This window comes from Macrobrachium nipponense, chromosome 6, assembly GCF_015104395.2.
Source record: "Macrobrachium nipponense isolate FS-2020 chromosome 6, ASM1510439v2, whole genome shotgun sequence".
NCBI classification, from domain to species: Eukaryota; Metazoa; Arthropoda; class Malacostraca; order Decapoda; family Palaemonidae; genus Macrobrachium; species Macrobrachium nipponense.
Genome location: NC_061108.1, coordinates 114,709,495 through 114,724,705, shown reverse-complemented (window position 1 = coordinate 114,724,705; position 15,211 = coordinate 114,709,495). Strand labels below are relative to the sequence as shown.

The 15,211-nt window shown below is 45.2% G+C and overlaps 1 protein-coding gene across 1 annotated transcript in view; it reads right to left on the bottom strand.

The window, feature by feature from the left end:
- The window catches only part of LOC135216010 (V-type proton ATPase subunit C-like), a 94,212-nt gene that overhangs the window by 54,976 nt on the left and 24,025 nt on the right, over positions 1-15,211 (bottom strand). The window contains exon 2 of the mRNA XM_064250931.1: positions 14,429-14,582. Within this exon, the coding sequence (XP_064107001.1) occupies positions 14,429-14,582 (154 nt within the window). The remainder of the gene's footprint in view (positions 1-14,428; positions 14,583-15,211) is intronic.

The window sequence follows — 15,211 nt, the reverse complement described above, 5'->3', positions numbered from 1 at the left end:
GATGAGAAGATCTGGGTTGTCTACGATGAGACTCCCTCTTCGAGGTAGACGGAATCTCAGCAGAAGGAGAGGTAGGGCTCCTACTCCGAGAATCCTTGGAAACATCCACAGGGCGCTTACGAGGAGGCGAGCGCCTGCTAGACTCTTTGCGCCTATCCTGAGGCGAGCGGCTGCCAGGAGAAGAGCGCCTATCGGGAGCAGAGCGCTTGCATGGCTCTCCATACTTGTCCAGTTGAGTACGATCAACGGAAGTTCGACTGGAAGGCGAAATGCGCCTACTAGGAGAAGGCTGCTTGCGAGACTCTTGACGTCTAACAAGAGGGTAACATTCAGGAGAAGGGCGCTTCAAAGCTAACGAGCGCCTACCTGGCGAAGGGCGCTTCCGAGATTCCTGGTGCCTAACAAGAGACGAACGGTCAGGAGTAGTGCGCCTAGAAGAGGGAGAGCGCCTACACGGAGAAGGGCGCTTGAAAGACTCTTGTTGTCTGCCCCGAGGAGAATAATCAGGTGTAGGACGCCTTAAAAGAGACGAGCGCCTACTAGGAGATCGACGTGCAGTAGGCTCTTGGCGCCTACCTTGCGGGGAGCGGCTAACAGCAGGCCGTCTATCATGCACACGACTCCTACCAGACTCTTGACGCCTGTAAGGAGAGAAGTCACGATCCGACACTCGAGGAGAGCGACATCTGGAAGAAGAACGCCTACTTGGATAAGGGCGCCTTCTAGGATCTTGAGGCTGCTGAGGAAAAGTCCCACGCGAGGGAGTCGAAGAAATAGCGTGATGAGCAGGTGCAGTGCGCTTACCGGAAGCGGGAATCCAATCTGGAGAAAAAACTTCTTTCTCCATAGAGCGTCCTACCGATGTTTGGCGCCTTGAAGTCGAAAGAGAGCCAGGAGAGCGAGGGCGCTCATGTGAGCCCCTACCTTCATACGAAACCTCCTCATATGAAGGAGACCGCCTAAAAAGAGGAGAACGATCCTCTGAAGAGCGGCGCCTAGATCTCTTGATCGGAAGAGAAACGTCCTTCTTCCTACATGATCTAACTGCTAGAGAATCTGCTAGCGCCGTGATCTGAGCTTGAAGTCCCGCGAGTACTCTCGTAGGAGAATCTTGTTCTTCCTTGGAAGCAGGCGCAGAGCGAGGAGCGCGAGAAGAAGAACGATCACAGGATTTCTTGGGTTTCTTCGCCTCCACCGACGATTCTTCCGGGAAAACCTCCAGACTAGAAGCCAAAGGACTGCAGGGAGCCTTCCAAGCCCTCTTCAACGGGCGCGACGCATCCGGGGAGTTCCAACCTCTCTTCGGAGAGGGAGAAGACGAAGAGGAGAAGCATTGGCGTAGGAGCTCCTTCTTGTAGCGATCCGAGGCAGCCTGGGAGCATACTTCGGATCTGCCGAGGGGTACGCCTGACCGGTGGGGTTCTCCCTAGCCCTCTTGCGGCTTTCGACTTTCCTACTCCACTGGAACTGGGAGTCTGGAAGAGGTCTAGGCCTAGAGGCACTAAGGAGCCGGTCAGACACACCCTCCACAACACTGGGGACACTGCACTGATCACTAACACTCTCCTTACCTTCCAACTGACAAATCTTCTGATCCATAGATAGAATCGTGGCTCTTAGAGCTGCCGCCTCCGAAGGCGAATCTTCGGCTTCGGTGCGGGGAGCAGGGGCTGCAACTTGGGAAGAAGGTTCTAATTCTACATTAGTATTAGGATCCACATCCAACTCACTCATTCTAGACCTACTAGAACTTCTAGAGGAAGCCTTACGTACTCTATCACGTTCCAACTTCCTAACATAAGAAGAGAGAGCCTTATATTCTTCTTCATTCAAAACCTTACATTCACTACAAGGGTTAGCAAAAGAACATTCATTCCCCCTGCATTTCATGCAAACCGTGTGAGGGTCCACCGAAGCTTTCGGCAACCTCACCTTACATCCTTCATTCACGCAAATCCTAAACAAAACAGAAGTTTTAACTACTGAATCTAGGTCAGACATCGTTAAAGAAAATCAAAATCAAAATCAAAACGGTCCACAATTAGCGTATGCCAAGCCAAACAAAGCGAATACGTCACCAAAAGAAGTCCAAATTAACTCCAGGCAAGCGAGAATCGAAAAACTATCGAGAGGAACCGACAACAGTTGTTATCGTTCCCGCGACAGAGAAAAATCTGACAAGCAAGGGGGATTGGTTCGTACATCCGCCACCCAGCGGCGGGTAAGGTAGACCACCTGACCTACCTGTCGCGTGTGCCGCGAGATTTGAAATTCTGTCGGGAACGTCGGAGACTATAGCTAAGTATATATCTGTCAGGGAAGTTCATGTACAAAAATTATTTGTCCTGCATATACTACATACTCTGCAGTTGGTATCTACAACTGTTGTTTCATGTACTTTATACGTGGTTATTTTATTTTCATTTTTAAAACTTTCCCAGCTGCATCTGCTAAGTTATCATCCTAGCAATGCAGTGTATGAATATCCATCCTAATACTGTGAGGAAGTTATTTACCAAAACTACCATCTACGTATTTATGTTATTAACTATTCAAGGCCCTGTATTTCAAATCTTAATTTCCTTATAGTACAGTGCCTGTACAGTGGTGGTCCCCAGGTATTACCGGAGGATGCGTACTATCCCCCCCGACATCCCCCCCACCCCCCCAAATGTTTGGAATCCGCAAATAGTTGGAACCCCTGTAAAAATGCTTAAAACCTCCTAGTTTGTTAGTTAAAACTCAAGAAAAACCCACTAAAAATTTTCATACCTAGTTTTTTTAATAGCTTTATCACAAAAAGTGCATTTTATGATGAAATTGATAAAAAAACAGGAATTTCTGGATATTTCTCATACAAAAATACCGCAAATAAGCGAATTTCCCACGAATAATGGTAGATATGGTTCAGAGAGAAATCCGCGAAGCTGTGTTTGCAAATACAGGGGGTGCCTGCTGTACTGAGTTTTATGCTATTTGCCCAATAAATGGGCATAAATATCAAAACCCTGCTTGTTGAGCTTATTTTCATAACAGTAGTACGTAATTTTGCATTGACTTGGACAAAATTTCTTTTCTGGGCTCAGCTCGTGTCGGCCTATGAAAGTATCCTTAATATCATTCTTTCTAGGTAAAATAGCCTAAAATTACCAGAGAAAAACAAAATTAAGAAAATGTCAGTAAAACTGACTCGCTCACTCTTAAAAAGAAGTGTCGGTATGATATAGGGGCGAGTGTGGAACACTACCACGAGACAGACACCAATTAGAACTTCCTATCAGAATCCCCCCAAGAGAGAGCTGATACCAACGGGCGATGCAGCCTCTACTACTACTACTAGAGGACGCCACGGACAGCAGCGCCCTAGCGGACATCCTTAATTTTAGCGCTAGCAACAAGTCGCCATTTTTCTTGTGCTGTGCTTTTTGGGATTTATCCTTGTAATCTACGATGGAACGCTCTGCAATTGCCACGGCTAAGTTAAGTAACTCATAAGTAATATTTACCACAGTTTTATCTTCCGGGTACCAGTATTTTCCTCTTAATAGGTCATATACGGTTCCCCGGTTGTCTCGTGGCGGCCATGCTGCCTCGTAAGAATTCCCGGTCCTCCATACTGGGACTTCTTATACTTATGGGCTTACTTTATCACGTTCATTGTTTTACATCGAGTTTTAGCTAGTTTAGCCCTCCTACCATTCTCTTAGCTTGGTATTTAGGGCTATTATTTTATTCTGACCCAGCATCCCGGCTCTTGCTCTACATCGGCTATCGCTGGCTCCGAGTAGGCTTCTGTTTCTTGGAACAGTCTGCCTCCTCCTGGGCTTCTTTCTCTTTTACTAAAAGTGTCTCTTCCCCCTTTTTCGATGTATATATTTATTTTATTTAGGGTGTTAGGCTAGCCTAGGTGCTTGTTCCTTGTATTGGTACAGCTTGGTTCACGTGGCCCTCTCACGGTTGTGTTGCTCGCGGCCTAGGCCACTTGCGGTCACGTGTTCCTTAGCACCTTACCCTGCCCCTACCCTCCCTTTCTGGTATAGGGAGGAGCTGGGGGACCCCTTGGTTGTTATAACAACCTCAGTCGCCTTCTCTCATCCTCTCGGAGGTGACCAAGGGTTCCTTCCAGCGGGGGGTATAGGGCGACCACTCATGAGGTACCGGGTCTCCATGCGGGTAGTTGGTGAGGCGGGGAGGAGTAGGCCATCCCTCCCCCTTTTCTCGCTCCCGCCGTGTTTCGCCGAGACCTTCCTCCCCCCCTCCCCAGTTGCTCAGCCACCTCCCTTGCTATACGAAAGGAGCCTTCCGTCGCAGCCGGGGCACCTTTGATTATAGGTTACTGGCTCCGCTAGCGGGCGGGGTGGGTACTACGAGTGGTCGGTTGCTTGCCTACTATATCCTTATATCTCTCCCCCGCTACCGGAAGGGAGCTTACTCCTTACCTACGCACTCTTCTAGTAGACGGGCGGAGAGAGGTTGTTTTATTATTTTTATTTTAAGGATATACCCTAATTGTACGTTATTTTACATGTCATGATAGCCATCTTTGCATTAGCAAACAAACACAAATGGCATCTGTCTGCCACTCACCTGGCAGGAGGAAGGAATGTGATAGCAGACGCCCTGTCCCGGTCAGTTCCTCTGGAATCAGAGTGGTCTCTGGACGTCGGGTCATTCCAGTGGGTAAGTCGGAGAGTCCCAGGTCTCCAAGTGGATCTCTTCGCCTCACAAGCGAACCACAAGCTCCCTTGCTATGTGGCCCCCAACCTGGACCCTCTGGCTTATGCCACGGACGCCCTGTCGTTGGATTGGAATCAGTGGAGGAGAATTTATGTTTTTCCTCCAGTGAATCTTCTCTTGAAAGTCCTAAACAAACTAAGGTCTTTCAAAGGGATAGTAGCTCTGATTGCACCGGACTGGCCCAAGAGCAACTGGTATCCTCTTCTTCTGGAATTGGGTCTCCGACCTCAACGGATCCCCAATCCCAAGCTATCACAATCAGTACAATGAGGACTGTGTTCGCTTCCTCAGGAACTCTCCAGACCCTAACTTTATGGACTTTATGAAGTTTGCGGCTAATAAAGATGCTGACATTGATCCACAGAATATTCTCTTCCTAGAATCAGATAAGAGAGAGTCAACCATTAGACAATATGACTCAGCTGTTAAAAAATTAGCATCTTTCTTGAGAGAATCGAACACTACAACCATGACAGTTAATTTGGCTATATCCTTTTTCAGATCCTTATTTGAAAAAGGTTTAGCAGCTAGCACGATTACCACTCATAAATCGGCTTTGAAGAAATTTTTCAAGTAGGTTTTCAGATAGATCTGACTGAATCTTATTTCACATCTATCCCTAAAGCCTGTGCTAGACTTAGACCTTCTCAGAGGCCTACTACAGTTTCATGGTTCTTAAATGATGTCCTCAAACTAGCTTCAGATACTGACAACTCATCTTGTACATTCATAATGCTCCTGAGGAAGACATTATTCTTATTAAGCCTAGCCTCAGGAGCTAGAATTTCAGAACTGTCGGCTCTATCCAGGGATGCGGGTCATGTGGAATTCCTCCCATCAGGAGAAGTTCTACTTGCTCCAGATCGTAGCTTTTTAGCCAAAAATGAGGATCCTCTTGCAAGGTGGGCTCCTTGGAAAGTTATCCCACTTCCACAGGATCCTTCTCTCTGCCCAGTATCAACTCTTAGAGCCTTTCTATCTCGTACTTCTTCTAGATCCTCAGGTGCTCTCTTCATGAGAGAAAAAGGTGGTACTTTATCAGTAAAAGGCATTAGACAGCAAATCCTTTACTTCATTAAACAAGCCAACCCTGAGTCATTCCCAAAAGCACATGATATCAGGGGAGTAGCCACCTCCATTAATTATTTTCAACATATGAACTTTGAGGATCTTAGAAAGTATACTGGATGGAATCCCCGACAGCCCCCTCTTTTAAACGGCATTATTTAAAGTCCTTGGAATCTTTAAAGTTTTCAGCAGTAGCAGCGGGAAACATAGTTTCCCCTGATACTGTATAGTAGTTGTAGTTTAAATCCAGGTCTCCTTTCTACCTACATCAGCCAACATGCCTCACCCTATCGCCAGGCTACTCAAACATCATAGCCTTAGCCGTTGAATCATATAGTGGATTGTCCCTTATTTTTTTGCTAGGGACATCCACATTTGTACTAATAATGTACTTCAGTGTACCTACCCTTATTTTTATGCTAGGGTAGGACACAATATGTTTGTATTATTATTTCACCATTTTTGTATTAGGTGGAACTTCAGTCACAATGTTTTGTTGTATATATTTTTGCACTATTTTGTATTAATGATGGATTTCAGTGTAACCTACCCTTACTTTTTATTTTTGCTAGGGTGGGTAGGGCACATGAATGTGTATATCTTGTAATTTTATTAAGTAAATCCCCTTTTTTCTTTATATTACATGCAGCTCTGTAATTTACTGTAATTACCATTTAAGTACTTTAAGATTACTAACGTTCTATTATTTTACTGTTTAATATAAGTTAGTTTAAGTGCTTAATCTGTATGCTGTAATTGATTTACTTATATTATATCCATCATTTTACACTGTTTTTCATTGTTCCTTTTTTACCATCTTGTCTGTTTCTCTGGTACTCTTTCATAGGCCGACACGAGCTGAGCCCAGAAAAGGGATTTTGACGAAGGAAAAATCTATTTCTGGGTGATTGGCTCGTGTCGCCCTATGAAACCCCCCCTTGCAGGACAAGATGTATTTAGCTGTTTTGATTAAGGATGTCCGCTAGGGGCGCTGCTGTCCGTGGCGTCCTCTAGTAGTAGTAGTAGAGGCTGCATCGCCCGTTGGTATCAGCTCTCTCTTGAGGGGATTCTGATAGGAAGTTCTAATTGGTGTCTGTCTCGTGGTAGTGTTCCACACTCGCCCCTATATCATACCGACACTTCTTTTTGTTTTAAGAGTGAGCGAGTCAGTTTTACTGACATTTTCTTAATTTTGTTTTTCTCTGGTAATTTTAGGCTAATTTTACCTAGAAAGAATGATATTAAGGATACTTTCATAGGGCGACACGAGCCAATCACCCAGAAATAGATTTTTCCTTCGTCAAAATCCCTTTAGTACACACCATACTCAGCGTACTAGCTCAGATTCATAATACAGTGGACACCCCGTACGTATTCGAGTTCTCTGGATTTGCGGACTCACACATTCGCAGATTCCTCTCTCGAACATTTTTCCCCCATTATTTGCGGAAAATTCACCTATTCACTGTATTTTTCTATGAGAAATATCTACAAATTCCTGTTTTTTTTATAAATTTCATCATAAAGGGATTTTGACGAAGGAAAATCTATTTCTGGGTGATTGGCTCGTGTCGCCCTATGAAAGTATCCTTAATATCATTCTTTCTAGGTAAAATTAGCCTAAAATTACCAGAGAAAAACAAAATTAAGAAAATGTCAGTAAAACTGACTCGCTCACTCTTAAAAAGAAGTGTCGGTATGAAATAGGGGCGAGTGTGGAACACTACCACGAGACAGACACCAATTAGAACTTCCCTATCAAAATCCCCCCAAGAGAGAGCTGATACCAACGGGCGATGCAGCCTCTACTACTACTACTAGAGGACGCCACGGACAGCAGCGCCCCTAGCGGTCATCCTTAATAAAAACATAAATACATCTTGTCCTGCAAGGGGGGGAAAACAAACCATAAAAAAGGGGATGGGTTTCATAGGGCGACACGAGCCAATCACCCAGAAATAGATTTTTCCTTCGTCAAAATCCCTTTTCTGGGCTCAGCTCGTGTCGGCCTATGAAAGAGTACCAGAGAAACAGACAAGATGGAAAAGGAAAAATGAAAAACCTGTTAAAATGATGGATATAATATAAGTAAATCAAATACAGCATACAAAATAAGTACTTAAACTAACTATGGTAAACAATAACAGAATGTTAGTAAACTTAAAGTACTTAAATGGTAGTAACAATAATATAATATGCATGTAAAACAAAGAAAATAGTTTGAATTTACTTAATTAGAATATATAGGTACAATTATATACATACATGTGTCCTACCCTAGCATAAAAATAAGGGTAGGTACACTCAATTCCATCATTAATACAAATAAAATAAGTAATTCAAATATATACAAACACATTGTGACTGAAGTTATCACAAGTTAAATGGAAATTTACACAAACATATTGTGGCCTAACCTAGCATAAAAATAAGGTTAGGACCACTGGGGTACATATCAGTACCAATGTGGTTGTCCCTAGCAAAAAATAAGGGACAAACCACTATAACACACAACGGCTAAGGCTATAATGATGAGTAGCCTGGTGATAGGTTGAGGCATGTTGGTTGAAGTAGGTAGAAAGGAGACCTGGATCAATACTACAACTACTAAGCAGTATCAGGGGAAACTATGTTTCCCGCTGCTACTGCTGAAAACTTTAAAGATTCCAAGGACTTTAAATAATGCCGTTTAAAGACTGTCGGGGATTTCCATCCAGTATACTTCCTAAGATCCTCAAAGTTCATATGTTGGAAATAGTTAATAGAGGTGGCTACTCCCCTGATATCATGTGCTCTTGGGAATGACTCAGGGTTGGCTTGTTTAATGAAGTAAAGGATTTGTTGCCTAATACCTTTAACTGACAAAGTACCACCTTTTTCTCTCATGAAGAGAGCACCCGAGGATCTAGAAGAAGTACGAGATAGAAAGGCTCTAAGGGTTGATACTGGGCAGAGAGAAGGATCCTGTGGAAGTGGGATAACCTTCCAAGGAGCCCCCACCTTGCAAGAGGATCTTCATTTTTGGCTAAAAAGCTACGATCCGGAGCAAGTAGAACTTCTCCTGATGGGAGGAATTCCACATGACCCGCATCTCTGGATAGAGCCGACAGTTCTGAAATTCTTGCTCCTGAGGCTAGGCTTAATAAAAGAATAGAGTCTTCCTCAGGAGCATTATGAATGTACAAGATGAGTTGTCAGTATCTGAAGCTAGTTTGAGAACATCATTCAAGAACCATGAAACTGTAGTAGGCCTCTGAGAAGGTCTAAGTCTAGCACAGGCTTTAGGGATAGATGTGAAATAAGATTCAGTTAAATCTATCTGAAAACCTACTTGAAAGATTTTCTTCAAAGCCGACTTGTGAGTGGTAATCGTGCTAGCTGCTAAACCTTTTTCAAATAAAGATCTGAAAAAGGATATAGCCAAATTAACTGTCATGGTTGTAGTGTTCGATTCTCTCAAGAAAGATGCTAATTTCTTAACAGCTGAGTCATATTGTCTGATGGTTGACTCCTCTTATCTGATTCCAGGAAGAGAATATTCTGTGGATCAATGTTAGCATCTTTATTAGCCGCAAACTTCATGAAGTCCATAAAGTTAGGGTCTGGAGAGTTCCTGAGGAAGCGAACACAGTCCTCATTTGTACTGATTGTGATAGTTTGGGATTGGGGATCCGTTGAGGTCGGAGACCCAATCCAAGAGAAGTGGATACCAGTTGCTCTTGGGCCAGTCCGGTGCAATCAGAGCTACTATCCCTTTGAAAGACCTTAGTTTGTCTAGGACTTTCAGGAGAAGATTCACTGGAGGAAAAACGTAAATTCTCCTCCACTGATTCCAATCCAACGACAGGGCGTCCGTGGCATAAGCCAGAGGGTCCAGGTTGGGGGCCACATAGCAAGGGAGCTTGTGGTTCGCTTGTGAGGCGAAGAGATCCACTTGGAGACCTGGGACTCTCCGGCTTACCCACTGGAATGACCCGTCGTCCAGAGACCACTCTGATTCCAGAGGAACTGACCGGGACAGGGCGTCTGCTATCACATTCCTTACTCCTGCCAGGTGAGTGGCAGACAGATGCCATTTGTGTTTGTTTGCTAATGCAAAGATGGCTATCATGACATGATTCACATGCTTGGATTTGGATCCTCCTCTGTTGATGCAATGAACTACCACTGCACTGTCCAAAACTAGCCTTAGATGAGACTTCTTCGGGGGAAGCAAGTCTCTTCAGAGTAAGAAATACTGCCATTGCTTCCAACACGTTTATGTGGAGCTGGCGAAATTGAACTGACCAAGTCCCCTGAACCTGTTTTGAACTGAGAGTATCCCCCCCACCCGGACCAGGGATGCCATCCGTGTGAATGGTTAACACTGGGAGGGGATATTGAAGGGTACTTTCTTGGCTAAGTTCTTTACTTTTGACCAAGGCCGTAGTTGGTTGCGGAGGATCTGTGGGATTACTGACAACTTGTCTCGATATTTGGAGTTTGCTCTTGACCGCCAAATTCGATTTATATCTTTCAGCCTTGCTTTCAGAAGGATATCTGTTACTGAAGCAAACTGAAGAGACCCTAGGATTCTCTCCTGGTTTCTTCTTGACGTTTGTTTGCACTTGAGAAATTGCCTGACAGATTTTGCTATTTCCTTCTGTTTGGCTACTGGAATTGATAGATTGTGGGAGGACAAATCCCACTGGATTCCCAGCCACTGAAAACGAGATTCCGGAACAAGTCTGGATTTCGTTTTGTATCTGGAACCCCAGATGCTCCAGAAAGTGAACTACCTTTTTGGTAGCTTTGAGACATTCCTCGACTGTTGGTGCCAGATTAACCAATCGTCGAGGTATGCCGCTACCATGATTCCCTGAGCTCTCAATTGTTGTACAACCACTTCTGCTATCTTTGTGAATACCCTGGGGGCTACATTCAGACCGAAGGGCATCACTTTGAATGAGAATGTCTGATTTCCTAGCCTGAATCCTAGGAATGGGCGGAAGTGCCTGGCTATAGGGATATGATAGTATGCGTCTGTAAGATCGATGGAGCATGTGACGGCTCCACGCGGCAGTAAGGTCCTTACTTGCGAGAGGGTAAGCATCTTGAACTTGTCGCAGCGAATGAAAGAGTTTAGCTTTGACAAGTCTAAGATTACCCTTCTTTTTGTTGAGCCTTTCTTTGGAACGCTGAATAAGCGACCTTGAAATTTTAGATGCTTGACTCTCGCAATAGCTCCTTTCTGAAGGAGTTCTTCCGCGTAATCTATCATTCCTCTGACGGTAGCTGATGGAATGATTTGATTGGAGGAGGATCTTGGATCCAGCTCCAGCCTAATCCTTTGGACACTATGCTCTGTGCCCAACTGCTGAACCCCCACCTGTGGCGGAAAAGGAACAGCCTCCCTCCTACCTGGAGAACCTCATTGCTGATGGGCGGGTTGGCCACCACGCCCTCCTCTGAACTGTTTACTCCTTGCGCCCCTTCCTGCGCCACGGTGACGAAAGTAACCTCTCGCCCTACCCCTCGATTGAGAGTAGCCTTGAACCTCATAAGCAGGGTTAAAGGCAGGCGAGATGGCATAGGAGGTCGAAGGCTGGGATTGCTGGGGCACCAGGAGGAACGGCTGAGTTTGTTTAGCTGTAGCAGGTTGTCCTTGTTGGGTGACTGGGACCGCCTGCACAAACTGCTGCTGAGGCTGGAGTTTTTTGTATGGCTGGAATCTCTTACCAGCCTTCTTTGGTTTCTTGCCAGCAGTAGGAACGGATTCCTGTTTCCTCTTAGAGGAAATGCCCCACCTAGCTCTAAGGCTCTGGTTGAGTCTAGCAGCTTCGTGATGAACTTCGTTCACTGCTGACTCTGGGAAGAGATCCGCTCCCCCACATGCTGGCAGATAAGAGTCTATTAGGCTCGTGCCTGATAGTACACTCTTGAAGAACATGCTTCCGACAGTTCTTCCTGGCTTGGAAGAAGTCAAAAGCGTCTAGCAAAACCGTGTGAAATTGTGATTTCGCTAAGATCTTAAATAGCGGTTCGTTCGCATAAGTCAGTGCAGCCATTTCCGTGATTATGATAGAGTTAAGGGACCTGCCAAACCTAGTCCGCGCATCGAACTCTGCCTGGATTAGGGAGTCCGGCAGCCTAGGCAACTTCTCACCGAACTGGTCCATAGCGCAGTCCGGCTTGAGTTTACCCTGCGTGAAAGTAGCAGGCAGGTTTTTCCCATAACTCTCCGAAGGCGGGAAAGAGTGGAGAAGTGGACTCCGACTCTCTCAACTGCGGAAGGGGCTCATCCTTGAGGACTGCCTGAAGAGCCTTCTCCACCAATTTCGTGGCGAACGGAAGAGAGACCTCCTCTTCCGTGGCGAAAATAGTGAATGGCTCTTATAGGCCTGGAGTTTAGTATTCGTACACTCCCAGTCCTCAAGGCAGTGAACCCATTCCCTTCCCGTTGGGCGTGGTCTCTACTGTAGAGGACAGACTCCTTCGAGATCTTGTCCTCCCTTGTAAGAGCCGTTGGTGTCAGCCTAGCATACCCGATGAAAGGCTGTGACAGACCCGGAGGATAGAACTCGAAGTCCTCAATCCTTCGAGTGCCAAACTCCGGGATCGAAATCATCCCGTCCTTAAAGGGAGCATAGGCCGCTACTCTCCATGGATTCTCCATAGAGAAAGCTGGCAGAGAGTCGTAAGACGGGAGTTGGATGATCCCGTGCTAGAAGCAGGGGATACTGGGGGAGGAGCCTGGGATAGCCCAGACATCCGATCCTCAGTCTCTCTTTACTCTATTCGAGAGTTCTTGGACGGTCTGTCCAGTTTGAGACAGAGTGCTCGACAATTGTGCGAACATCTGCTCAAAGCGGGTTCCCCAAGCTGAGATTTGAGAACCCACCATCACCCTACCTGCTCCATCATTCCTGGTGAGACAGGAGAAGGAACGCAGGAGCTGGTGCTTGCTACCCCTGCCGGCATAGCCGGAGAGGGGGCAACGGAGGCGGGAGAAGGCAACGACTCGGAGGTAGCGCGAGCTTTCTCCTTCGAAGCTTGCCTCTAGAACTCTTCGACTGGGAAGAGCTTGGCTTAGCCTCACCGCGTCGGCGTAAGAAGTCGATGACTTCCTAGCCGAAGAAGACGAAGACGACTTTCTAGAAGTCGACTTAGACAGAGTCTTCGGTTCTCTCTTTCCCTTCTCCTTGGGAGGTACAGAGAGAGCGGGAGTGCGGCTAGGGATCTCAGATCCCGGAAAGCCTTGGAAAGATGCGGAAGAAGAAGGGACAGGAGAAGATCCAGGAGCGTCCAAGGAAAGACCTTGGGCGCCCGACAAACCTACCTCAACCAACAAACCCTCACTCACTACCGCCATCGGCTCGAGGTTCAGATCCAGGCCGGCGACGTCCGGGACTGGCTCCTGGGCGGCTAACGAGCCCCAACGACTGCTGAAGATCTTGCTGGATGGCGGCTATTACGGGGGCGGCGGACAAGGGATCGACGTAGACCCGTCGACTTGCCGCAGGGAAGATCTGGATGGCCAGCTTTTTTGTCCAGAATGTAGGGCTGGCCCTTGGCGGCGTTCTTTCCAAAGCCGCCTACCCACGCTTTCAGAGTGGCGTAGGGCGACTTCCCTGGAAGAGACACTTTTAGGAAAGAGAAAGAAGCCAGGAGGAGGCAACTATTCCAAGAAACAGTAGCCTACTCGGAGCCAGCGATAGCCGATGTAGAGCAAGAGCCGGGATGCTGGGCCAGAATAAAATAATGATAGCCCTAAATACCAAGCTAAGAGAATGGTAAGAGGGCTAAACTAGCTAAAACTCGATGTAAAAACAATGAACGTGAAAAATAAGCCCATAAGTATAACGAAGTCCCAGTATGGAGGACCGGGAATTCTTACGAGGCAGCATGGCCGCCACGAGACAACCGGGGAACCGTATATGACCTATAAAAGGAAAATACTGGTACCGGAAGATAAAACTATGATTAAATAATTACTTATGAGTTACTTAACTTAGCCGTGGCAATTGCAGAACGTTCCATCTTAGAAAACGAGATAAATCCACAATAGTAAAAGCACAAGAGAAAACAGCGTCAAGATGCTGGCGCTAAAAATTAAGGATGACCGCTAGGGGCGCTGCTGTCCGTGGCGTCCTCTAGTAGTTAGTAGTAGAGGCTGCATCGCCCGTTGGTATCAGCTCTCTCTTGGGGGGATTTTGATAGGGAAGTTCTAATTGGTGTCTGTCTCGTGGTAGTGTTCCACACTCGCCCCTATTTCATACCGACACTTCTTTTTAAGAGTGAGCGAGTCAGTTTTACTGACATTTTCTTAATTTTGTTTTTCTCTGGTAATTTTAGGCTAATTTTACCTAGAAAGAATGATATTAAGGATACTTTCATAGGCCGACACGAGCTGAGCCCAGAAAATGCACTTTTTGTGATAAAGCTATTAAAAAAAACCAGGTATAAACATTTTTAGTGGGTTTTTCTTGAGTTTTAACTAACAAAATAGGAGGTTTTAAGCATTTTTAAAGGGGTTCCAATTATTCACGGGGGGGTCTGGTACACATCCCCCACTAATACGGGGGACCACTGTATTCACAAAAGAGACAATGCCTATAAACACTGACAAAAAAAAAAAACATACTTTGATTTGCCATAAGATTTTCAGGTAGCTTGTCCCGCTGGTCTTCAAGCACCTCTGCAAGGTAGTGGGCAATTTTTCTGGTAACACCTTCCACATAAGTGTCAAGTTTTGCCAGGTCATCGCTAAGCCCAACCAGCTGATCTAAGGTACCAACCTGAAACATTAAGTATGGTGAAATGAAATTCATGTAATATGAAATATAAGGCTGAGATCCTTACCAGTTCATAAAAAATCTAGCAGAGCACTTTTACATTGCACTATAAATTCATTACACTAAAAGGGTTGTGAATAAATAAGTATATTCTGAAAAGAAAAATAAATTTTAAAATGAAAACTAACACTCTACTCAAGCCTTGATTATTTTTACTAAGGAGAAAATAATTTATTCATTTTACAATAGTGTTGATGCTTAAAACTCATGGGTTTTAGAGTCATGGATTTAAACACCCAATGAATTTTCTTCTACAAATAGGTAAATGGAATTCTTTTTGAACTTCAGTATGAAGAAAACTAAAAAAGTTTAATATGCTATAAATAAAATGGTAAAACCCATTTACTTTATGGAGGTATGAACTAAAAAATGTAAAGCAAAAGCAGCTTCTGCTGACCAAAAAGCACTTAATAAGCCACTGGATACTAAATCTTACAGTTGTGCAAGAATATTTGCTGGAGCAGATATTTATTGCCAATGAAACTGGACTGTTCTGAAAAAAAAAATACCACAGAAGACATACATAAAGTAGTCAAGTAGTGTATCAAGCACCAGTCTATAAGGCAAGACAA